The 25,762-nt window shown below is 38.1% G+C and overlaps 1 protein-coding gene across 1 annotated transcript in view; it reads left to right on the top strand.

Annotated features, from left to right (window-relative positions):
- Positions 1 to 25,028, top strand: part of SIPA1L2 (signal induced proliferation associated 1 like 2) — a 249,856-nt gene extending 224,828 nt beyond the window's left edge. The window contains exons 21-25 of the mRNA XM_050949013.1: positions 7,724 to 7,855; positions 15,797 to 15,850; positions 17,030 to 17,153; positions 22,272 to 22,353; positions 23,800 to 25,028. Coding sequence (XP_050804970.1) covers positions 7,724 to 7,855; positions 15,797 to 15,850; positions 17,030 to 17,153; positions 22,272 to 22,353; positions 23,800 to 23,946 — 539 coding nt within the window. The 3' untranslated portion in view covers positions 23,947 to 25,028. The remainder of the gene's footprint in view (positions 1 to 7,723; positions 7,856 to 15,796; positions 15,851 to 17,029; positions 17,154 to 22,271; positions 22,354 to 23,799) is intronic.
- The last annotated feature ends 734 nt before the right edge of the window (positions 25,029 to 25,762 follow it).

Below are 25,762 nucleotides of genomic sequence, written 5' to 3' on the forward strand. Positions count from 1 at the left end.
TGGGGCAATTTGCCCCGGGGCCTGCGAGCCGCTCCAGGATTTCGGCTGCACTTGGGCGGCGGGCCCTTCAGTGCAGCAGAAGACTGAGTACAAGCGCCGCCGCAAGTGGCGGGGCGGGGGGAAGCCGCGATCGGCAGCAGCTGTAATGCCGCCACTTCATTCTTCGGCGGCGGGTCCTTCCCTCCGAGAGGGACCCGCCCCTGAATTGCCACCGAAGACCCAGCCCTGTCCCAGGCCCCCTGAATCCTCTGGGCAGCCCTGTCAGTATTCACCCATGAAAGCTTATGCTCCAATACATCTGTTAGTCTATAAGGTGCCACAGGACTCTTAATCCTTAAGTAGGTAATCAGCTGATCCTTCAGAACCATTAGGATAATGTGGCACATGATACATTTAAAATTAGAATGTGTCATGGGTTGTTAATATGATTTTAACTGAGCTGATGAAAGCTACTATCAAACCACTTACTAACCTCTGAAATCAAGGGTTTTTTTAATATGGTAAATCACTTTTCGGGTTGCAGTAACTTCCACTCAGTGATTAAGGTTGAGTTTCACTGACCACTTTAAACTAAATCCTTCAAAAGTAAGGTAGTGTTACGGACAAATACCATTTAATGGCGTAAGATAGTAATTGAGTTCTGCTTCAATCATTCAGTCCTCTTGCTTGCATTCTTCCACACTCACTTATCTATCATGGTGAAACTCTTTTCTATGATTCTATGATAAACTTGATGTCAAAAGATCCTTTGGCTTTTATTTGGGGAGAACTAAAGCCTTTAAAAAATACACGCACCTTTGTTTCAGCTGACACTAACTCAATAGATTGTGTGGTCTCCAAGGAGACCACATTTCTCAATAGCTGTTTCATTGTTATACCATGGCAGGCCTGCAGCTTGTAGGTCATGTCAAGGTCTCTTTGGCATGGAGTGAATCTGTTATGGCAGCAAACTTCTAATCTGTTTTTATTTTGGAGGTTTACAAGGCAGTATTTTATGTTAACTGAGTATACTCAGATTATACTCTATTGCTCAGATTCAGCTTCCAGTCAGGAGTTAAGATTTAGTCTATTGTGGAACCTTTTCTAGGATCCTTTTTCTAGGATATCTTATTTTCCTTCTTTGCAGATATAAAAAGATATCTACATAGCTTTAGAGTAGGGCTGTCAATTAATCGCAGTTACACATGATTAACTCAAAAAAATTAATCATGGTTAATAGCAGTTTTAATCGCATTGTTAAACAATAGACTACCAACTGAAATGTGTTAAATATTTTTGGATGTTTTTCTACATTTTTAAATATATTGATTTCAATTATAGCACAGTATACAAAGTGTACAGTGCTCACTTTATATTATAATTTTTATTACAAATATTTGCACTGGAAAAATGCAAACAAAATAAATAGTATTTTTCAGTTCACCTAATACACATACTGTAGTGCCATCTCTTTATTGTGTAAGTGCAACTTAAAAATGTAGATTTTTTTTGGTTACAGAACTGCACTAAAAAAGCGAAACAATGTAAAACTTTAGAGCCTGGAAGTCCACTCAGTCCTACTTCTTGTTCAGCCAATTGCTAAGACAAACAAGTTTGATTACATTTACGGGGATAATGCTGGAAGTGAGAACAAGCATTCGCATGACACTTTTGTAGCCGGCATTGCAAGGTATTTAGATGCTAAACATTCATATGCCCCTTCATGCTTTGGCCACCATTCCAAGAGGACATGCTTCCATGCTGATTATGCTTGTTGAAAAAATAATGCATTAATTAAATTTGTGACTGAACTCCTTGGAGGAGAACTGCATGTCTCCTACTCTGTTTTGCCTGCATTCTGCCATGTATTTCATGTTACAGCAGTCTCAGATGATGACCTAGCACATATTGTTCATTTTAAGAACACTTTAACTGTAGATTTGACAAAACACAAAGAAGGGACCGATGTGAGATTTCTAAAGATAACTACAGCACTCGACCCAAGGTTTTAGAATCTGAAGTGCCTTCCAAAATCTGAGGGAGATGAGGTGTGGAGCATGCTTTCAGAAATCTTAAAAGAGCAACACTGATGTGGAAGCTACAGAACCCAAACCACCAAAAAAGAAAATCAACCTTCTGCTGGTGGCATCTGACTCAGATAATGAAAATGAACATGCGTCAGTTCGTATTGCTTTGGATGGTTATCAAGCAGAACCTTTTATCAGCATGAACACACGTCCTCTGGAACAGTGGTTGAAACATGAAGGGGCGTATGAATCTTCAGTGCATCTGACACATCAATATCTTGCAACACTGGCTATAACAGTGCCATGTGAATGCCTGTTCTCACTTTAAGGTGATATTGTAAACAAGAAGCGGGCAGCATTATCTCCTGCAAATGTAAACAAACTTGTTTGTCTGAGCGATTGTCTAAACAAGAAGTAGGACTGAATGGACTTGTAGGCTCTAAAATTTTTCGGTTTTATTTTTGAATGCAGTTTTTTTGTACATAATTCTACATTTGTAAGTTCAACTTTCATGATAAAGAGATTGCATTTTTTACAGTACTTGTATTAGGTGAATTGAAAAATACTATTTTGTTTGCAATTTTTCCAGTGCAAATATTTGTAATCAAAATTATATAAAGTGAGCATTGTACACTTTGTATACTGTGTTGTAATTGAAACCAATATATTTGAAAATGTAGAAAATATCCCAAACTATTTCGATAGTTGTTGTTCTATTATTATATTATTATAACTGTGATTAATCGCAATTAATTTTTTTTTAATCACGTGATTAATCACAATTTTTTTTAATCGCTTGACAACCCTACTTTAGAGAAATAGTTAAAACTTGAAAACTGGTATCCCACCATTCAGAATAAAGGTACATTAACCCTGTATTCACATTCTACATGCATCTCTTGTTTTGTTTTGAATAACCCTGGAGCTTTTTAATCTCCAGAAGAGGGAATCTTTAATGAAGCCTACCTTCAAAGAAGAGGGAACTACTTATCTGTAACTGACCTCTGAAAATAAATACATAATGACTTGCCAACCGTCCTCTTCGAAGTTGAATGCTCTGTAACATTTCTGTTACTTTATTCTTTTGGGTCTTTTACGTATGGAGATAATTTCTGGGCAAAGATCTTATTGCTGGAGCACATGGGGTGCTTGCGTTCCCTTGCAAGGGTGATTTGAGATACCCTTTATGGATCTTATAACTGTTAGCTTGGGGAGTGCTCACAGTCATGACTTCAAAGAGAACCTGACATCTTGATTTACACAGTGTTGCCTATAAAAGTGAATGGTATAGAGGAACAAAGTAATTCAGCTGTGTGCAGTGTTGCAAGCTGCTTGGAATTTGGAGGGGAGAGCACAGGTTGCAGGAGGGAAGAGTTTGGAAGAGGCATAGGGACACCAGTCTGTGTGAATATGGCTTAAATGCCAGCTGCAGTTGCAGTATCTCTGTAAATAGTTCTCTTAATAAAGAGTCAGTTTAGTTTTAGAAACATGGAGTCCTCTCATGTCATTACCCAGTATATGGCACATGAAATATATAGTAACTTCCCCCCCTCCCATAATTTAAGATCTCTTCATGAGAGGAGAACTCACAACTCCCATTAACAGAAACAGGATAGTTGTCTTGGTAGCAGGACGGACCAGATAAGATAAAATCTGTTTACCCTTACATAAATAAGAAATCTCTCTCTGAATAAGGAGATTTTTTGGCACTAATGTCAGTTGATTTCAGGAGAACTGCTTTGGAACCTATGAGTTTTAAATAAGAAAATGCTGAAACTAAATGTTATCGAAGTTGCTTTATATCACTTCTCTGCAATAATAAAAGAAAAGTGAAAATGAATAAAGTTTGATGGTATGGTCATGCTGTTTTCTATATAAAAGAACTGGAAGTCACAAGATCAATAACTGTACCAAAAAGCACGGACTTAACAAACAAAAATGTTTTCTTTACAACTATGGGTTAATACATGGATTGCTGTCCCAGAGGGCATAGTCTTTTCTCTCCTAAACTCAGACCACACCCAAAATGCAAACGGCATGGGAGAATCATTCCTTGAAGCTCAAGAAACCCAGGAGTTTTTTGCACTGTTAGTACACCAGAATATGCTTTTCTTTCTCTATTTAGATTTTTTTAAATAATTGTCTGTCATGGCGTACTGATGCCTGGACTGTTGTTACTCCTCCTCATTTCTTCCTTCAGTATAGACACTGTGAGGTTTGAGATCTCTCCAGGGCTGGTGCAAGGATGTTTTGGGCCGTAGGTGAAACTTCCACCTTGTGCCCTCACCCGCACACGCCGCCGCCCTGAGGCGCCCCCCCTGCGGCTTCTCCCCTCCTCCACCCTGAGGCACCCCCCTTGCAGCAGCTCCCCACCCTACGCCCTGAGGCACCCCTCTCCCGCCCCAGCTTGCCCCTGCTACGAGCGCGAACACCCCGAGCACACCTTCGCTGCTTCACCTCTCCCGCCTCCCAGGATTGCGGCACCTAAGCTGATTGGCAGCACAAGCCTGGGAGGCGGGAGAAGTGAAGCAGCGACAGCGTGCTCAGGGAGGAGGCAGGGCAGGGGTGAGTTGCTTCACTTCTCCCACCTCCCAGGCTTGTGGCACCTATCAGCTTAGGCGCTGCAAGCCTAGGAGGCAGGAGAAGTGAAGCAGCCAGGGCATACTCGGGGAGGAGGTGGGACAGAGGTGAGCTGGGGCAGGGAGTTCTCCTGCATGCCGCCCCCCCTTACTTGCTGCAGGCGGCCATCCCCATGCTACCCTGCCCCAGCTCCCTCCGCCTAAATGCTGGTGGTGACCGGAGCGGCCGAAGATCCGGCCGCCGCGGTCGCTGCCAAAGAAAATGGCGCCCCCCAAATCCTAGCCGTCGCCTAAATGGTTGCACCGGCCCTGGACCTCTCAATAACCAAACCTGCTTTCATCCAGCAGACTTTCTGCTATTAAGGCCCTCTGTCTACCCTGGACAAAGTAGTGTAGGTCCTATGAATTTAGGTCCTCACAAAGACGTATAAAATGAGATGATTACTGGTGACTAAATCAATCCTACACTCCAATCTGGGAAACTAGCAGAATCTTATCAAGTAGACACTTTTCTGACAGGTTTCACGTTCATCTTCTATTGACTTATCACACAAAAGCAGGGATTCTTCTAAAGTGACTGAACACTTCTCTAGGAAAGGAACTGGACCACCAGCTTTCAAATAAGATCTCCTGTCTGCAAAGAACGTTTCCCTTTTTGTGAAGCACCAGAATACACAAGTATTTGTATTATTCTACAAAGGGCTTTCACAGACTCCAAGCCGTATACGCAAGAGATTGTTCCATGATCAGTCCCAAGTATGATTTCACCCTCAGACACTTCTAATGTTTTCTGCCATTAATATAGGCAGGAAGTGGGAAGAGAGTATATTTGTATGCTGAAATTCCATTTGATATAAAATCTACTTTTGGATTCCTGGGGTTCGGTAGAGACACATATGTTACAGCAAATTCTACTAAACAGACTAACTGCATACCTTCTTAGTTACTCCATCAAAACTTGATAATGGAATATCTTGCATATAAATTGCAGGATAAGACAGAAAAATCCCATGGTCTATAGGATTTTTATCTGTCTTGCATCATATTTAGGATGCAAGCCCCTCTCCCCCAGTGTTTTTATTGAGGATTGCATACCTGCTCCTCCATCCTGTCTTCTCCATGAGAAAGATAATTCATTCTATTAGAGACTGCTGCATGCAATAGAATGTATTGTCACTCTATGCTTGTTGTGTTTACATACAAACTTTAATTTATACAGACTGTATACTATATTCTTCCGTTAATATTTTGACAAATGATACCATGCCTTTTTCATACAATAGGAAGATATTCCATGTTATGTGTGTGCCTTGTTTCTTGTGAAAAAACACTTCTTAATTTTTTTTAAAGGGTACAGTGGTGAGAAAAATATTCCTCAAACATATTATAGCCTATATCTGGGGAAGGACTGGAGGGAGGAAAAACTTCTCTATTTTTTAAATATTTTTTTAAACTTCTGATTTATTTTCTTTTTTGTTTTAAAAGGGTTGAAGCAGAATAGCTTTTTTGCTGAATGACATTTAATGAAATGACATTCGTCATTAATCTTATTAGTATAAAATTAATGTTCTCTTCTCCCTAATGTGATTAAATCTACTTGTTATATCTACTTTCATGAATGTCAGTATTTCTCACCTCAATATTTATTATATTGTCTGCAAGTATACATCAATATACAGCTACATCACAGAATCACAGAAATCTAGGGTTGGAAGGGACCTCAAAATCATCAAGTCCACCCCCAGGCATTGAGGCAGGACCAAATAAACCTAGACCATCCCTGACAGGTGTTTTTCCAACCTGTTTTTAAAAACCTCCAATGATGGGGATTCCAGAACCTCCCTTGGAAGACTATTCCAGCTGTTAAATCCCTTATGGTTAGAAAGTTTTCCTAATATACCTCTACCTCAATATAACGCGACCCGATATAACACGAATTCAGATATAACACAGTAAAGCAGTGCTCGGGGGGCGGGGGGGGGGGGCTGCACGCTCCTGTGGATCAAAGCAAGTTCAATATAACACAGTTTCACCTGTAATGCAGTAAGATTTTTTGGTTCCCAAGGACAGCGTTATATCGAGGTAGAGGTGTATCTAACCTAAATCTCCCTGGCTACTGATTAACCCTACTACTGCTTATCCTATCTTAAGTAGATAATGAGAACAACTGATCACAGTCCTCTTTGTGATAACCAATAACATATATGAAGACTGTTATTGGTCCTCCTTTGTAAAAATCGTCTGGCTTGAAAATGAAAATGTAAAGTAATTCTCAAAGTGGAATATGAAAATCTTTTTTTCTTTCTGCAATGTAAATTCATAGTATGTTTGTAAAACGCTGTATAACCTAAAAGCTCAATATCACTTACTATTAATGATAAATGAGAGTTTGTGCTCTAATACAAATTTGTGCTGTATCTATTGTATAGTAAGACTTGCAGTTCATTCTGGAAATAGTGTTACAATGTGTTGAAATCTATCACTTCCTGAGATATATACTTTGTCAATATAAAACTGAAAGAGCATTTTTAAATCTGAATATAATTTTTGTTTTCGAGGTTAGAACAAATTGATAAACTAAAAAGGGAAAGTTTCTGAATATTAGGTGAAACGTGGGCATAATTTTCAAAGCAGTCTCTGTACCTGCACTCATAATCTGAGCACATCTCGTTTTTCTGTATATAACTGTATAGGTACACAAATTCTGCATGTGTGGTTTCATGGATTTTCTGAAAATATGGATCTATATGTGTGTCTAGCAACTTTCTCTTCATAAAGGATCTTAAAAAAGCAAATATTTGGGTTCTGTAATATTCTACTGTTTATAACTGTGTTCTGTCTATTTATAATATTAGTATGCTCTCTTATGTAAAGTGGTGATTAGGAAGAGAATATTCTTTTTAAAAAAATCTTCTTTCCTTCTCATTCTTCCTCAGTCCAATGCCACTTAAAATGTTATGCTGACACTAAGTGTTTATTTATATATATATATATATATGTAATAAAAAGCAGGGCACAAGGGAGAAGTGAAGATGAGCACCCTTTGGCTATATATATATTTGAAATTTAATTCTAATAGCCTCAGAACTAAATATAGACTGTTATCATAAGAAGACTAATTTTTATGTTTGTTGATAGATGAATTCTGGTTCTCAGATGGCTCCTTGTCTGATAGAGCCAAATTCAATGATCCTGGCCTGATGCCCCTTCCAGACACTGCTGCAGAACTAGACTGGTCCAACCTGGTGGATGCTGCACGAGCGTTTGAAGGTAAGAAAATTCAGCATAAAGACTGATCTTCCAAGTTTTTCCCGTATTTTCCATATGCTCATTTTGAATAAGAAAAATCTTATTTATCTCAGTAGTTATAGCCTTTTCTATCCTTTTTGTAATATTACTTACTTTCAAATGAGGAAACATGTTGGACACAATATGTATTGTGTGGCTGCTGTCAACTCTGCATGTGCAGTCCAGGTGATGTTGCCCCTTCCCCTAACTCACATAATAAGCCCTCAGAAGAATATTGCAGTGGTACAAGTATTAAAATGTCTATTGATATGTTTTCAAAAATAGTGTGCAGTCAAGAAGTAGAACAGTCTTGCAGAATTGGACTATAATTCCAGGTTAAGCTGAAGAAAATGACATACTCCATCTCTTTGATATCAAACCTATACATGCTTAGTTTAAAAGTAAACAGAATAGTAGACATGCATATTTAAAGGTTTTGTTTTAATATATGCTTTGGTCAGCTCTTTCTCTGTACTGTCCTAGAGTTCAACAATCTCAAGTAGAAAGACTTTGTTGCTTTACTCTTTAGTTACAGGCATTCAGAACTATTGTAGTACTATTCTGAATGAACAGAAAATGTATCACAGTGATGATCATCATTCTAAAACACTATCTTGCTTTTTATCTTGATTAACTTTGAGTTCCTTCATCTCTGCTCAGCCCTTCTCAGATAAATTTCTCCTAACTGGTAGTAAGTATTATAAAATTGAAAGATACTCTGAAAAGGATTCCCATTGTATTTACACACTTGGTTGCTTATGGGGAAGATATGTGTATATTTTTTTGTTACCAATATCCTAATGCAGCAACTGGAAAATAAAGACTTATCAGTACGAAGAAGAGTTGGAGTAATGTAACTGTGTTCATGCTAAAGCAGTTCTTACTGCTGCATAAAAAACATTTTGATGTTCAACAACTCTTATCAGTTCAGCTGACTGAAAGTACTTGTTTTGTACTCATATTTTTTGAAACTCAGATATTTTGAAGGTCTTTTAGAAACTTTTTTTATTTTCATTTTTCTAGTCTCCTTAAACCGTCAGCTCAGAACAATGGCATACTGCTTTATTCTGCAATTAATCAATTTAAGCAGCAACTTCTAGATTCTTGTAATTTTATGGCTTATTCTCTATAGTTGCAGAGTCATATTTTTTCTCATTTGTTCTGCTCAAATAGGAGAAGATATTGACTGACTTGTTTTTAGTTGCATATATTTCAGATATTTTAATTTATTCATTTTGTACTGCAGTGAGTCACAAAATACAGATCGTCTGATTGATTGCTTTGTGAATTATTTGAAAAATATGAGTTGTAATGCAGATTCCCATAAAGAATGCTGTAGTAAGTGTTTCTATGTTTTCTGCTAGTGTGTACATTTCTTTTCTGTTAGTGGGTACATTCATGCAGAAGGTGGAAAGATCTATGCATGTGCTATATAACCTATAAAACATTATAACTAATTTTTTGATTTTATGCTATGATATGGTCCTCCTAAGTGGAAATGGGCTTTCTAAAAGATTTGGTCAACTTTCTGCATCCTCAGTCTCACAACCAGAAAGCCAAAATCAAAATAAGCTAAACGGACTAGCATACTATGAAAAGTTCATTTGGAGGGAGTCCATTATATATAATAAAAAAAAAAAAAAAAAAGGAGTTCTTAAAATAGTTGGGTTTGAATTGGAGGAAGCAGATGCTATTTTCCTGTGTATGTTGAAGTTGTCCTTCGTAATTGAGGAATTACTTCAAGACTTGGTATTAAGAGTAGGTGGGAGCTAGTGTTCTGGACTCTATGAATGTAATGAACAGAGAAATGATGATCCCAGAGATTATGCGAATTGATGATAAAAATGTCAATGGAGTTTTGCTATGCAGGGTTCATAGTGTTCGAAACTGAACATTTCTAGAAGTTCAGAAATGAAGCCAAATGGCTATTTCAGCATTCTTCTTTAAGAATATTTTAAAAAGGAAAGGTCTGTACCAGCACAGAAGTTGAGATGCCATAATCATTTCCTTAGTTGTGTGGGGATTAAAACCTCTGAGACCTTTTTATTTTGGTGGATGAGAATGTGGTCACAACTTTTGAGATATGTTTGTCTTTAAAGAAAAGTGATCCAGTTAATGAAGACTAAGCCATTGTTAATGGGGTTGTTTGCTACTGAAGATTTAAGAAATTAAAGTTAAATTAGTCTCCAATTCTGATCTGCCAAGTCTTCTAACATTTATGCAATTTACCGCTATTGAGAGGGAAATTTTATTTTAGTTTTCTTTTTTCATACAAGGCAGTTTCTCTCTATCTCTTCCTCTCCATAGCTGGCAGCATGATTCAAAGGTCATTTCTTTCTTGGGTCTCTCTCTTCTATCTATTGACAACCCATAAAATTTATGCTTATTCATAAATACAAATTTTGAGCTATTACCATCATTCTTCTTCTGTGTTTTAAACCCAACTCTCATCCAAGATGAAACAGTGTGGAACAGATGAGTGATTTTAAGCCTGGGAGTGATACGATTAAGAATGAATATGTCGACATAGCCTTTTATTGCCATCACAGCTAGAACTTGAAATTCACTGTTAGATGCTACAGAGGCCTTCTTTTGTAATTTAAAGCTAAATGAACCAAATAGCTTTTCCCCCTTAGTTAACTCATCATTAGTTATTCTTTCAGTTCATTTTGCTCCTGCAAAGTTTTTGGTCTAAGCTAATGTTGGAAAATCTATTTTTAAAAATTGATACTGAGATTATTTTTTTAGATATTGTTGTAACCCTTGCTTGATAAAAGCCCCTATGAATAGAATGCTACAAGATCTTAGAGATCCAGGTACCAGTGCTTCCAGCAGATCAGACTCTTCATCAGGATCCTGATGCTGCTGGTCTCCTTCATAAGTCACTTTTTGAGGATCCCACTGCTACCACCCCTTGCCAGACAAGAACTTTGTGCACAGGTGGATGATGAAGCCTCACACTAACTAGGATCTTGATGACAGGGAGCCTGGGCAATTTCCTTTTTTCCCTGTAGCTCAACCTCATGGTCCAATTTTCTCTTCAGAGATGGCCCTAGGGGTCCATGATCTGGGACTATTTTAAATATCAAAGCAAAACTTAGTTGTCTTTAAAAAAAAAAAAAAAGAGAGAAGTTTTCTGCACTTCTTGCTGCAGACAGAGCCTTTCTAGAGTTGAAAGTTTACCGCTAGTATTTCCTGACATTCTTGTGGAGTTCACAGTTCCCACATGGTCAGTTGGAGAGGGCTTTTGCAACTGATGAAATCAACAGGAACAGTTCCTTGCTTTTTGAACCCATTCATGGCTGGGGAGAAGTTGGGGTTAGGCTGCAGCTGATGCTGCTAGAACACCCAAGGCTCCCTCCTGTCTGCCTGGCAGCTGCTTGCAGTTTTCGCTCCTTTCCAGAGCAGTCAGCATGTGTGCAGCTCAGCTCAAACATTGATTCTTGTTGTGTCCTTGGCCAAGACACTTTTAAAATTTTTGATCTGTTTCCTCAATATTTAGCTACATTACTATGATGTGGTGACCATTGTTTATAGACTGCAGTGCCTATAATTAACTCACTTGTGGTTTCACCACTTGTACTCAATCACATTCCAAATTTATGGCAATGCAACAAGCGTGTATTCTCTGTGTATAATATGGGAAGAAACTTGAAGAGCTAATGGAATACAGCTGAGAGCAAAGCTGACAGATGAGACTACAGAGGGAAAAGGGGACAGATAACAAGATAAGAGAAGAACGGGTAAAGAGAAAATGTAATATGGAAGAGGAGAGAGAGGAACTGAACAACAGAGAATTGGATGCTACTGGGCAAGGCACTAAAGAAAGAAGAGTATAGACTAGAAAGAAAACAATAAACAACTGAGAAAAGAGAATTGTATTTAAAATGGAGAATGAATGGAGAGAAAAGGGGATGAAGAAATGTCAGAGAATAAGCAGGAAAAGAGACAACCTTTAGAAAATTTGATTCATATTCCTTTAATTGTTTTATTACACTTCTCTAAAATCCTCATAGTTTTGAGTTTGGGGCAGAGCAGTGTACTTTTTGAGTACTTAGATTATATTAATAGTGATGGCTACTCCGGAAAATCAAATAACTTAATATAGTGAAAGAGAAGAACAGAAAACTCTCCAAGATTCCCACAACTGCTTCTCATTCTAGAAGTTTGGGGTGGGACATAAACATAAACGTTGACTCTTATGTACAGACCCAGCAGTATTTGTGTCACCGTTGATTGGTGGTTTTAGTTTAAAAATGGGTGTTATCTGTTTTTTAAATATTTTGGAGCTTAAACAACCTGACAGAGAGTCTCTTTATGTATTGTTTATGATTTGGTTATATAAACAAAAGTAATTTCAACCACTGGTCTATACCAGGTATTTTCATGATTCTAAGTTACTTATGCCAATTAGGATGCACCATTTCTTAATGCCATTCTATCTTTGTGGCACCATCTGTGCTACTATAATTAATATTGTTTTAACATCTTCATTTTAAATCTTCATAGTTTAATCAAATTTATGCTAAACATATTGTGATTAGGGGAAAAAAAGCATTCAGCATATAAGATAAACTAGCTAATTTGATTAGAGACTTAAGTGTTTAGAAAAATAAAGTTCAAAACCATTTAGGAAAAGCTCTGTTCTCTGATATGCATGTGTAACTCCTGTTGACTTCAGTGGAAGTTTGTGTGCATGTCTGGGGACAGAATTTGACCTTGAGATGGGAGTTTAGCAATGAGAGGTCCACTTAATGCACCATTTTATTTTTAGCCTTCTTCTATTATGCTGTATGTTACCTAACTTCAACTGTTTGGATTCCTTCTCTCCCTCCTTCCTCCTCCTCCCCCCCAAATCTGTTGTATTGCTGAACAAATGCAGTTCTGGTCCAAATTCTGCTCTTTTACAACTATGCAGTCCCATTAACATCCACTGAGTTGGATGGGTTGCACATTTTGGCCCAGTGACCTCATTTTTGTCTATCTGGAGTTGGCAATTTTTGCTTAAAATTTTGATGTAAGTGCCCATATATCTTCTCAGGTAATTGGCTTGGAAAATGACATACCAAACCAAAATTAGAAAAAGAAAAGATTGATCAGTCAAGAGGATATGATATTCACATAGAGCTTCTATTAATGTCAGTAGGAGTTGTCCTTGCAGGTTTTGGTAGCACAAGTGTTGCAATCATAGACAAAAGACTAGATTCTTCTCTTGTGTCAATTTAACTCCATTGGTATCAGTGGAGGTCTTTTGATTTCCACTGGTGCCAGTGAATGGAGAGTCACACCCAAGGAGTTAATACTTTATATTTTGTGTAAAATTCTGTTAGGCATAGTCAAGAACAAAAACTTTTGGTCAAATTCTGCCCTCCAAAGCACAGATTTAACTCTTATTTCAGTTCACCTTTTAAAAATTGCCCTGTTAAATTGGTGAAACAATTAAACTCGAGAAAGTACTCGTGGACATATTCAGTGGGACTAGAAATAATTACTGAAAATAAAAAAATAAACATGCAGCTGAATAAGAATCTTCCTATGTAACCATTCACTTTGCAATATTCCATTTCCTTATTTCTTATGGCAGCACTGTCTTGTGCATTGTTCTGGGGAGGTAAAATAAGAGAACTTGGTGGTGATGTCCTAGCTGTTATCTATGTTTGTTGTTATATTAACTTTGTTACTGAGGGAGTAAACTTTGACTTTAACATGAGCAGCTTAAATTAGGTGGTTGTTTTTGCAGTAACAACTCACAAAATCATTTCTTTAGCATACAATGTGGGAGCCTAATGGTTTCTAACACCTATTTAATGACATTGTTGCCCAGCCTGTGAATGGTGGATTACCGTTCAACATTTCACAAGTAATTGACTATAGTAAAGTTCTGTTTAGAAACTAGCAGAAATGCAGTAATAAAAAGCTCTAAATATAAAATTTACGTTTCGTACAAATACAACATTTGAAATTTAGTAGAATTTTTGCAAGGAATAAAAAGTTACAAATGCACAAGTTATAGTCAATGCACATTTAAGGTAATATAATCTATTTATAGTTTTTGCTGACTAAAATTAAAGTTTTCAGGTAAATTCAAGAAGGATGTTGCTAAATTGGATAGAGTTCAGAGAGGAGCTATGAGAATCATTAAAGGATTAGAAAACCTGCCTTATCATGATACTCAATAAGCTCAGTGTATTTCCTTCTCTTTGTTAAACTAAAGGGGTGACTTAATTACATTTATCAGTACCTACATGAGCAGCAAATATTTGATGATGGGCTCTTCAATCTAGCAGGTAAAGGTATAACAGGGTCCAGTAGCAGGAAGTTGAAGGTAGACGAATTCAGGGTGGAAATAAGGCATATGTTTTTAACTGTGAGGTTGGTTCACCATGGGAACAATTTACCAAAGACCATAGTAGATTCTCCATTACTGGAGAATTTTAAACCAAAATTGGATGTTTTTCTAAAAGATCTGCTGTAGTAATTATTTTGGGGAAGTTCAATAGCCAGTGTTATACAGAAGGTAAAACTAGCTGAACACAATGGTCCCCTCTGGCCTTGGAATCTATGAATCAATGGAAATTTTTAAAAACTGGGTGAAATATTTTATTTTAAAACTTCATAGTGTGCTTTCAGTGACTGTTATGAACGTCCTTTATAATTCTTCCTCACTAAAGGAAAGATGGTGGTTTGATTCAGATACCCCTAGTAGGTCCAGAACTACAATTTTTTTTTTTTTTTTTTTTTAACTTAACAGAAAATGTCTTAAGCTCAGTAGACTAGACAAGCAGCCATTCTTCTTAGAAATGCTTAGTCAGTATTGTGAGGAAAAACGCAGGGTAAATTATATTGAAATAGACTTCAGTGACACAAATACCCATGTTTTGTACATTACTGAACGTTAACTAACTCATCATGTAGGAAAGCTAGGAACAGTAAGATTTGCCACTGCTCTTCTGTCCTCCGCCATCAAATGTCAGTCAAAGACTTGAAGAAGAGCTCTGTGTAAGCTCGAATGCTTGTCTCTTTCACCAACAGAAGTTGGTCCAATAAAAGATATTACCGCACCCCCTTGTCTCGGTAATCAAAGTTTAGGCAAAGGAAGAAAAGAACAAGTGAAATGGGTAATTAGACGTGAATCCTAAATTTACTTCTGCCCCATTTCTTTTGTGAACATAATTGTTTGCACAGTCTTTTCTGTGGCACCTAGTTTGACTGAGTTTAACCTTTCCCTGATGCTTAATTTAATTAAGCTATATTGCTTCCATAGTGTGAGTTGTGTCACTGTGATAGCAATGGTGTGTGAAATTCCTCTCTTTTCTCACTTTAGATGTGTGTGGAAAACTCATGATCTAAAAACTACCAAGACACATGACAAATTGCAAATAAGGATAAAACTTGGGAAACTACTGCTGTATAAAGTTGGTCTTGAAATCCAGTATAAAAGTGCAGATTTGAATCAAAGTAGAGTTATAGCTGGAAATGACTTTTTAGTCTTTACAGTTAGCTCGAAAAGTGTTCATTTTGTAATCACTTAATAAAAGCTTCTAATTGCTGTGATTCCCCGGTTTTGTTTTTGGTTTAATATCTTGGTAGCACTTTTTAAACAAATCACTAAAAAAATCTTACTTAAAACAATTTGCCATGTATTTACCATTTGACTTTTGTGACTTTTCCATGCTATGTATCATCATACTGTACATTATATTAGGGCCGCTGAGCATGAAATGTGTAATTACAATCATGTTGGTTGGCATTACATCACAATTGGTTTTGACAGGCTTAAGGGCTTCTCACAATAAGAGGCAGTCTGAACTGCATTGACAGTATTCCATTATGTGAATCTTGCACAAGGACCACAGCTGCTTTAGCAGAGAGATAGTTGGATGTACTTTCTTGTTGATAGGAACGTTCTAAATCTTATTCCAGGTTTTGACTCTGATGAAGATCTTGGGCCAGTCTGTCATCATACATCGTTTCTAGGTGATGGTTTGGGGTTGATTGTTGGCTTTTATCTTTAGTAAACCTTCCTTTCTGTTTCAAGTGTTTGCACGTTTGCATGGTAATGCAAGCTTTGGGCCTGCGGGGGAGGAGAGGGAGAGGGGAAGGCATGTCATGGCCAGAGTCAATAGAAAGCTGCAGGCATGGAATTTATATGGAAATCAGTTAAATCAATCTCCACAGAATATGGATTTTCCATAGCAAACAATTTAAATCATGATGAATCATTTACTTTTATTATGTGCAGTGATGTTCTGCATGGCATATTTTTCATAAATAATGATATGTGGTACATTTTGGCAGCTACACTGAATGTCCGCTGATAATGATATTGGTCATTGGGAGACAGGCTAAGTTCCAAGCACATTGAGCATGTATGCTGGTGGCCCTGGTGTAGTATTATTGGTACTTGAAGGTGCTTTTACTAAATAAAAGCTACTTTTTATACTTAAATATGACAAAGTAAGTGCATAATAATAGCACTTGTATCCTGCTTTTCAAGTATATAGATAACCAGCAGCTTACACAATGTGTTTGAGATATCAGAATAATAAAAATGGAACTGTGCAAATTTCTGTGGAATTTGATGCTTTAGCTCTATGGAAAATGCAAACGTTTTCCATGAATTGGTATTGTCACTGGTCATGGCCCCTGTTTCTCAGGTCTTCTGTGGATTTCAGCCTGACCAATTTACTGTTCAAATTATCATTAACTAGTCAAAACAAATCTATCACTCTGCTGATATTTGTAAACCAGATGTTGACACAGATGTTGGAAACAGCGACTAACTGGAACAAATTGTATATCTGCTGATTGTTCTCAAAGCAGCCATGTTGGGGGGGAGGGATAGCTCAGTGGTTGAGCATTGGCCTGCTAACCCCAGGATCGTGAGTTCAGTCCTTGAGGGGGTCACTTAGGGATCTGGGACAAAATCAGTACTTGGTCCTGCTAGTGAAGGCAGAGGGCTGGACTCAATGACCTTTCAGGGTCCCTTCCAGCTCTATGAGATAGGTATATCTCCATATATTATTATTTTATTTCCCAGGCTCTAACCAGGTCCAAATAATTAATTGTACATCAGCCTCTGATTTTTTTTTTAATTTTGTATATGAAATTGTCTTTAGAAATAGCTTTACATTAGCTTTATTTTTGCCATTACAGATCAGAGAGTGGCATCTTTTTGCACCCTGAATGATATGCAGCAAGCTCCAAGTTTGGAGGGTGCTCCAGAGTTACCTTTGGATGAAGAGCCAACAAATGGAAAAGATTTCATTGATGCTTCTGGGTATAGAAGATTTAGAGCACTTTTATTATGAAGCAGATGACAATCACTTCCTCTTAATATCGTGTATTACGTGTTCTGAATAACTTCTGAAATATGTGATGTTCTTAACAAAACCTAACTTTCTTTACTTTTCCATGCCAAGAAAATAATTTATTCTAACTACAGGAGGTACTTATTCAAAGAACAAGGTGTTAAAATGCCCAAATTATCATATTATTAAAACTTAGACTCCCCTGTAAATAGTGCAGAAAATATCTTTTACAACTATGGCATTCCCAAAAGTTTAGGAGTTCAACTGAGATTCAGAGTTACCATATTTTATAAGCCAATATCTTTGAAGAACTGTCAGAGTGGTAAGATATTGAAGGGAATTATTTTGGTTTACCTACTGTTTTCTGGAAATTAAGAAGAATTTTTGCAGCTCCTCAACTTGTGACTTGTGGTTGTCCATGGTAAATTGTCAAGTTTGTAGATCATGACAAGCCAAATAATGAGATTGTTTAGTGTAATCGTTTCCCTGAGGGATAAAAATCCAGAGGAAACTTGCATGCAGTGCTGAGCTAGCTCATTGAATCACTGGACAAATACTTCTTCCTACCCTCTTGGCCTGCCAATACAACTATATCTCTCTGTGCAATGCTATGAAGTCTTGAAGAAGAATTATCGAAGATAAAGTGCAATGGCAGACAGAGCTATTTTTGGTGGTTTGTTTTTTTTTTAAATCAACTTCTTCAAGAAAGTCAAAATACCAAGTGTTTTGTACACACCATACCAAAAATACTGCTCATTTGAAGTTAATGGGAGTGGCTGAGTGCCCAGCATTTTTTAAAATTAGGGGCTTACTTTTCTTACAGCTTATACCTACAAATGACTTCTGGTGCTTAACTTCAGGCACCTTTTGTTGTGTTGGACATAGCGTTTTAAAATACAAGCAGAGATACTAGACTACAATTCTGGAGCAAGGGTTGGATTCCACAGCTACAAAGTCATCCAATGTGTAGCTCCCTGATTACCAGGTGGAGATCAGATGAAGCCCAATCTTGGTCATGTTCAGGTTTACATGCAAGGTCTACCTCTGTAATGGCTTTTACTGAGTAATTGCAACTTTCCAGAACCAAGCAACAATTTGGAATACTGAAGGAGAAATAGTAGAAGGCAAGAAGGACTCATACACAGCAGGAACTAAAGAGGCTGTGAGAAATTGGCCCTTCAACAAACACACAGTGCCATCTGTAACTGTTTTATGGCACATAGATAGCACAGTGATAGTTGCCTAGAAAACAAGATAAGTATGTAAACGGACATATAGAAGAATATGTATCTGAACATACCTGCTTCTTCAAACATTCCCATGCAATGTCAACGCTCAAGTAATTTATATGAACTTGGGATGTACTCTGGAAAATTTTAGATCCATTAATAAAATGCTGTCGGCATGGGACAGACCTAATCCTGTTCTTTAGTATTTCATTCTAATAAAATGGGTAATGCCACCCATTTTCCTTAGACCAGCACATAGGTCCTTCTTATCCTTTGAAATGTCTATTAGCATGAATATACAAATGAATATATATGAAATTTTATTCAGCATCTTTTGAAACTACTGACTTTCAAGATGAGCAGAACGTATTCATCTTACTGTTTGCTGTTTTTGATTATCACCAAGGGCAAAATAAAACAGAATAGAAAAAAAATGATTCCAATATGAAAGAAGTTGCAGTGTTTTATACTATGTTGCAGGCCTGTCAGTGAACAGACACCTTTTCTTGGTTTCCAGAAAACTTGTAAAACTCATCAGCACTCAGTGAACTTCCTAAGGAATGTCAGTGGCTATAACAGTTTGCCAGGGTCTGATGTCCCTTTTTAAAAAGAGAAGTCATTAAATAAGACTGCTTTTAAATATCTCATATGTGGTCCTGTGCTTCATTTGAAGAGCATCTCTGGCAAGCCATGATTAAAAAAAAAAAAAAAAGTATTATGGGGTTGAGGGGGAGCTTCTGCTTCTGCTTTAGGAAGATTGTCCGTGCATAGGAAAGTGATTCAGTACCTCCACTGCCTTGGGAGACTAATTAATGGGAACCCAGGGACTGCCAGGGTCCCTCCAGGACTAGGAATACTTAGGCACCACTGGTGGTCAGGTCTGCAGGACCCTCAGCCTTTGTGGAAGAGGAATTTAGGTAGCCTTGTTGATTGGCGATTTCAGGCAGGAGAGGTTGTATTAGAACTTAAAGCTGGATCCCCTTTGCTATACCTATAGACCAATTATGCTTCTGAATTTTTTGAAGCCAGGAGACAGATCAGCACATCAGGCTGAAGCATTCTGTCTCCAAAGCTCTGGAGTTGCTTCAGCATTAGCAAGAGAAGCACCGGTTATGAAGTATTCACTTCCTCTTAGAAGAAATTGCTCTGAGCAATTAAGTAACATTATTATTTTTTTATTTGTTTGTTTGTTTATTGGATTACTGTAACATCCAAGAGCCCTCATCATAGACCAAAACCCCATTGTGTAAGGAAGCACTGTACATACGCGTACACACACACGTACACACACACACGTACACACACACACACACACACACAAGATGGTCTCTGCCTCAAGTAGGCATTGTAGTTGCCTTGCGAGGTATACTGATATAAGGACAATTACTAAGGTAAATCCTCTTTGTTCTGCAGTTGTATACGGTACTGTTTCAGCACTCAAAAGCAGCTGAACATTGATGCTGAGTAAATGAAGTTTGTGCACCTCAGTGAGGCTGGGTCTCTGCTCAATCCATGTCCTTCCTATCAAGTTTAAGTACACTGTGGAAAGCGCATGGACAGCCAGGAAGTTGGGAGGTCTGCAGCTACAAAACACTGCTGCAGTAGGAGCTTTGCACCTAAGGACTTTCGGGTGGGCAATAGCTGGGGTAGGTGCCTGCCTGCAGAGCACTTCTAATCTTGGCCAGAAAAAAAGTGCTCTTCTCTAGAGAAGACAAGGCAACCACCTCCAACAAGCATCTCTTTGGAAACCTCTGAGCCTTAAAAGGCTCACAGAATTGGAAAGGCATCAGGCCTCCCCGGGTCACCAGTGCTCTAGTAATGCAGACCTTGAAAGATCAACCTGAAGGATTCTCAAGTGATGTTAAAAATATTTCTCTGAATAAATTGTGTAGAGCTTTCCTTCTATCAAATTCAGCAAGAGGAAATCCAGCCCCTTCTAGCAAAGAATGTCAGATCCTACTAACCCAGTATACAACCTGCTTTAAAGATAAAGGACTTGCTTATGAGCACCTCCTAATTTCTTCCCAAAGAATTCCACTGAAATCTGTCATTTTACCCTATCTACATTACCATATTAACAGGTTCTTCTCTAAAATTCGGTGTGAGAATGACACCTGGGACTTCAGTCATCTTCAAACAAAGTGCTCAAAGGCTATGCAGCTTACTGTGTCCTCTTCAATAGCAAATACAATTGGCTCCCTTGTTCCCAAGAGTACCATGTCTAAATGGCTCTCTACACATTTCATTGCTATGCCTTTGCAGCTCTGCAGCTTTAACTGAATATGCCTTTACATTGCATCCAAGAGATTTCTGCTTTCGCAGCCAACCCCTGGTCAGTTTCCATCTAGGAGACTTGCAGGGTAGCCATGTGACATTTTCTGCTTGAAATTAGTATCTAACGTGGGGTAGAATCTGGTCTTCAGATCACCACTCACTACCTTATCTCCCTTAAAAGTTGAGTTCTGTAATCTTTTGTTACAATCCACCCACCCACCTCTTTAAACGCACTTTGCTTTGTTTATTTCTACCTTTCATTTGGATGGAATTGATCAGTGGGTGTTGTGTAACTCTGCACAGCAGGGATAGCATATAGTGCCCCCAGATGGAACAAGGGGCTTAAGTCTTCAGCATGATGGGAGTTCCCTGTCTGATGACTTGGTACAAGAAAAGACAGCAGCTATGTGTCTTCAGAGAACAAATACTGGCAAACCTATAGCCCCTGATTACAGATGAAGCAGAGAGATTGTAACTTTCTTAGGGCCACAAAGTACCCTAGTGCCTCACACCTAGTCCAGTGCTTGGAGCTCTAGACTACCACCTGGCTTCTATCCTTTCTACTAGGGAGTTGTGGGTTTCAAAAACAGGAGGATTCAGCAATAGAATGTATCTGTTTTAAAATCTTTGATTTGTTTTGCTTTTCAACTTGAGGAGTGGTGGGAAAAAAGGGAAAGGGGGGCAACTTTAGTCTTTTTTGCTTATTAGGGTGTCGTTTTTACTTAATACCAATTTTAGACAAATTAATGTACTTACATGGCAAAGCACGTTTCTCCTCAACGACTTTAAACTCACATCACCTCTTCCAGCTAGTGTGCATTAGGAATAGCAAAAAGGCATGCAGGCATTCCATGTTCAGTGTTGTCAAACCTGTCCAATTTGCTAACCTGCATGAAGCAGCTGATTCAGCTTTGTATATTTCTTCAGCTTCTCTCATCTAGATGAAACAATTCACATTACATCTAATTTAATCTGTGAATATGTATGTAACTGTCTCCCAAAGCGTTCACTGTCATGCATAGGACAACTGCTCTTCTCTGCATTTTCTCTGTCATGCATTTGATTAACCTTTGGCTATATTCTGTACATTTGACCTTTAAAGACAAAATGTTAGTCTTCATTAAGTCACTGGTTTATCTTTTTACTTGAAATGGAACAATTGCAGACCAGAGAAGAGAACTAAAATAACCCTAAATGTTTATAACCATTGCTGCTGCAACTTGCTTTGTTACTAATGTTCCTTATCAGAAAGCAGCTTGTTCACAAATGCACTCTTCGCATTATTTAGTTGAACAGTTAACTTACACTGTGAATACATGTGAGAGTAATATCTGAAGCACTTCCTTTCTAAAGTCATTTTTCATTTCTGCTTCATTAGTGTGAGATGAAGCAGCATATTCCAAACATCACAGTAGTGGGTTCGTGCTTGAGCTAGTCTATTGTTGCTTTTTCCAGCTGACATACCCAATTGGCCCTGGGTCAATTGTTTTTTGTGATGTGTCCCTATAAAAGTATGTTTTATTGACATTAAGGAAGGAAGTATTTTGAACTAACTCCAGAGTGAAGTTATTGTTTACTTTGTAGGGAGCACACTCCATCTACTCTGACTGGAAAAGTAAACCAGCTAGAAGTGATCCTCCGGCAACTACAAACTGACCTCCGGAAGGTAAAAAATCTCTTCATCAGGATTAAATGTCTCCATGGCTCTCCAGTAGAAATTACTATACTTATATACCTTCCATCCAAGGGTTTCAAAGAGCGGGTTAATGTGGTCAAAAAGAGGGCATTTAACCTTATGTGGTGCACCTGGAGGGGATTGAGAAGACCTAACTTCAGATCAAGAGCTGCTGTGGGAGAAGCTGGGATAGGTTTATAAAGCCAGGAAATGAGGCCAGGAGGAGGCTGCAGGGAAGGAGCATGCCGTCACTCCCTAGAGGGAAAGCGAGTTGATCACAAACAATGTGGAAGTCCAAGGGGAAAGTGAGCCCTTGGATCCTGCCCTGGACTATGGAGTCAGACAAGAGGCCAAGAGGGGTGAAGTAGCCATGGAGAGCAGACAATACTCCAGTGGTAGGCCAGGAGATAGAGACATGGGGTAGGAAGGAGCTCAGAGAAACAGCAACAGAAACTGAGCAGACCTTCATTTTTAGCCATAGGGTCCCTGGGCTGGAACCCAGAGTTGTGGGCAGGCCCAGGTTCCTCTACCCACCACTGGGAAGAGGCGAAGTACCTAGAGGTGAAACGGAAGACTGTCTGATATGGCATCCGGACATCTTGTCTGGTAGGAAGTTGATACCCTGGAATGCGAGACTATATAGTGACTTGGCTAGAGAGCCAAGTCAAAAAGATGGAGCACGTCAAGTCATGAGCAACCAATTATGGGGACACCATGTGGGGTGAAAGCCAGTTCTCAGACCTAGCCACCAGGAGGCATACCTGCAGTGAGTGCAGCTGTTTACAATCCATGAGACTGTATGCCAGGAGTATGGTATTCAACTTGCAGATGAGTAAACTGAGGCACAGAATGATTTGTGGAATGACTGGAATCAAACAGTGAGTTAGTGACAGAGCTGGAAACAGGAACTTGGCTGCCATGTCTGTTAAGCAACGGGCCACATATTGCTTTTAGTGATGAAATCAATCATGTCCCTCTAATGGTTTAAGCCAAACATTTTGCATTAACTTTGTATTTGTGAAATCAAATCCTTGTGACTTGAATTCTTCTGTATCACTTGTTAATTCTCTGATCTTGAATCTTTTCTTTGGGAAAACAGATTTGAGAGGTTTCACAATTGGTAAGTCCCTGCTTTTAGGGATGAGTCTAATCTGAACTGTAGAATAACTTTTTAGTGCTCAAATCTGTGTTATACAGGAAGTGGGTTCTAGAATTCTCATACAGAAATTGCATTAAGTTTTCGTTTTAGCCTGAAATGTGATCTTCTTAAGTACAACATTGCAGCAAATTTGGGGATTCAGCTTACAGTTCAATAGCTGTCACAATGGATTAGTGAGCTAAAGTAAACAGAGCTCTGTGACTCATTTTAGAAATAGGAGCAACAAAAATGTCATCCTGGCTACTCACTTTATTCAACTTCTATTTTTTATTAACCAGGAAAAACAAGACAAAGCTGTTCTCCAAGCTGAGGTCCAGCATTTGAGACAAGATAACATGAGACTTCAGGAGGAGTCTCAGACAGCAGCCGCTCAACTAAGAAAATTCACAGAATGGTTTTTCAATACCATAGACAAGAAATCCTAATGTCTAGACCCCTGGAAAGCACTGTTTGAACTGCGTAACAGCTGTATTTTTGAATTAGCAAAATATTATTTCATTGTGTTCACAATCCATTTTAGATGTTTCTGCTGTATTCTCTGCCCACCTCTATTCACTTGAACAAGACTGAGGGCCATATGGATCTATCTTTGTATTCCTTTGAAGAAAGCAGAGACTAGCAGACGTTTGTTTGTGTGAAGATGAATGTAAAAATCTTGGTGTCATTTTAGACATTTTTAGAAGATGCTCTGGGTTGGGGTTGCCTGAAGAGGAACGTTTTGGGTTTTATTTCCTATATTTCAGGTCCTCTGGAGAAGATGTTTAAAGCAATTTACAGTAGCTTGGGCTTCAGTATTGTAAGATAAAAAGAATAATCAGACATATACCTTAATGTTTAAAAGGTGCTCTATTTTTTGTATGTACAGTAGTTTATTTCCACAGTCACGTTGTCATAGCAATAAGAATGGAGGTATAGTGAATAGTCACAAAGCTGTGTTTATAAAATGTTAGCACTGATGTGTTTAACACTAGTTTGGATGCAGATACATTAGAGATTATTTATTTGCAGGAACAAATGGTGCCTGAATATAAACAGTGTTCTGATTTTTCTAAAGATACACATGCCTTGTAAATGGCTCACTGGGTTAGCCCACTCCAACTTCAGATAATTTTGTATAGTTGATGTTCAGCTAAAACAGTTATACTGCTTAACTATTAAAATCATGTATGGTGTGAGCCAGCCAATCACTTGTACAATGCCAAATTCATTTCTTTGTACAGAGGCTTTGATCAAGTGTCTTGTATTTAACACCTTTATTTAAGCTTATTTAACCTTCAGTTGTTAATTTTATAAAGTTTTTGTTTTATCTGCACTATGGTGAAGACGGTTGCGAGCTGTAATATTTTTAGCTTGCTGAGACTGTACTGAGGAGTTCTAGAAAATTCTAATGATTGGATGCTGCTAGTACACTATTTGTATGCTTTAACATTTTTAACTGTTTCATTTGAGATGAACATACGTTTTGCTTTTTTAATAAACGTTAAAAATATAAACCTCAAAAAAATTCAGTTTTTCATCATATACCACACATCCAGTTCCACTGTCCATAGTTTGGGTTTCTGCTCAGTCCATTGTGAATGTCATGTGCGCATATGTGTTGATCTGTGATCTTACATTTATGTTCTGATCCTGAGAAAATCTAAGCATGCATAGCTTCCATTCACTTCTCAGGATCAGGCCATGAAGTTGATGCCATTTTGGTGTGACCTGATCTGTACCTGACAGGTATCTATTCTGTTCAGGGAGCAAAAACTATCTAGCTACTTATATGTGTATTGACCTAAAAAAGCTATCACTATACCAAGGAGAAGTATAGAAAAATCACTCAAAAGGCATCAAGTATTTTGAAAAGTTATCTTAATGCCAGATAGCCTGCTATCTTTAGTGTGTGCAATCAAAGATTTGATTATGTTGTTAGCATCTGCGAGATATGAAAGCATGCTGATAGCTGAGCCTATTTTATGTTCATCATCTTTTGCTGCAATTCCACATATAATACTATCCTTAAAATCTACTGGAAAGGTGCAATTGTATGAAATGAATTGAAGCTAACGAGCCCCTTTGATGTTAGTCTGCCAAGAAGAAACCAGTTTGAGACTGTGATATTGAAAGCACAGGCACAAGAAATGGTTTCTAAGTGAATATATAAAATGAAATTTAAAGCCTAATGTAAAAGCTCTCAAAGCTTTCAGTACATAAACTCAGCTGATACAAATTATTCTTCATCCACTATTATGTACT

This window comes from Gopherus flavomarginatus, chromosome 4 (assembly GCF_025201925.1).
Source record: "Gopherus flavomarginatus isolate rGopFla2 chromosome 4, rGopFla2.mat.asm, whole genome shotgun sequence".
Classification (NCBI taxonomy): domain Eukaryota; kingdom Metazoa; phylum Chordata; order Testudines; family Testudinidae; genus Gopherus; species Gopherus flavomarginatus.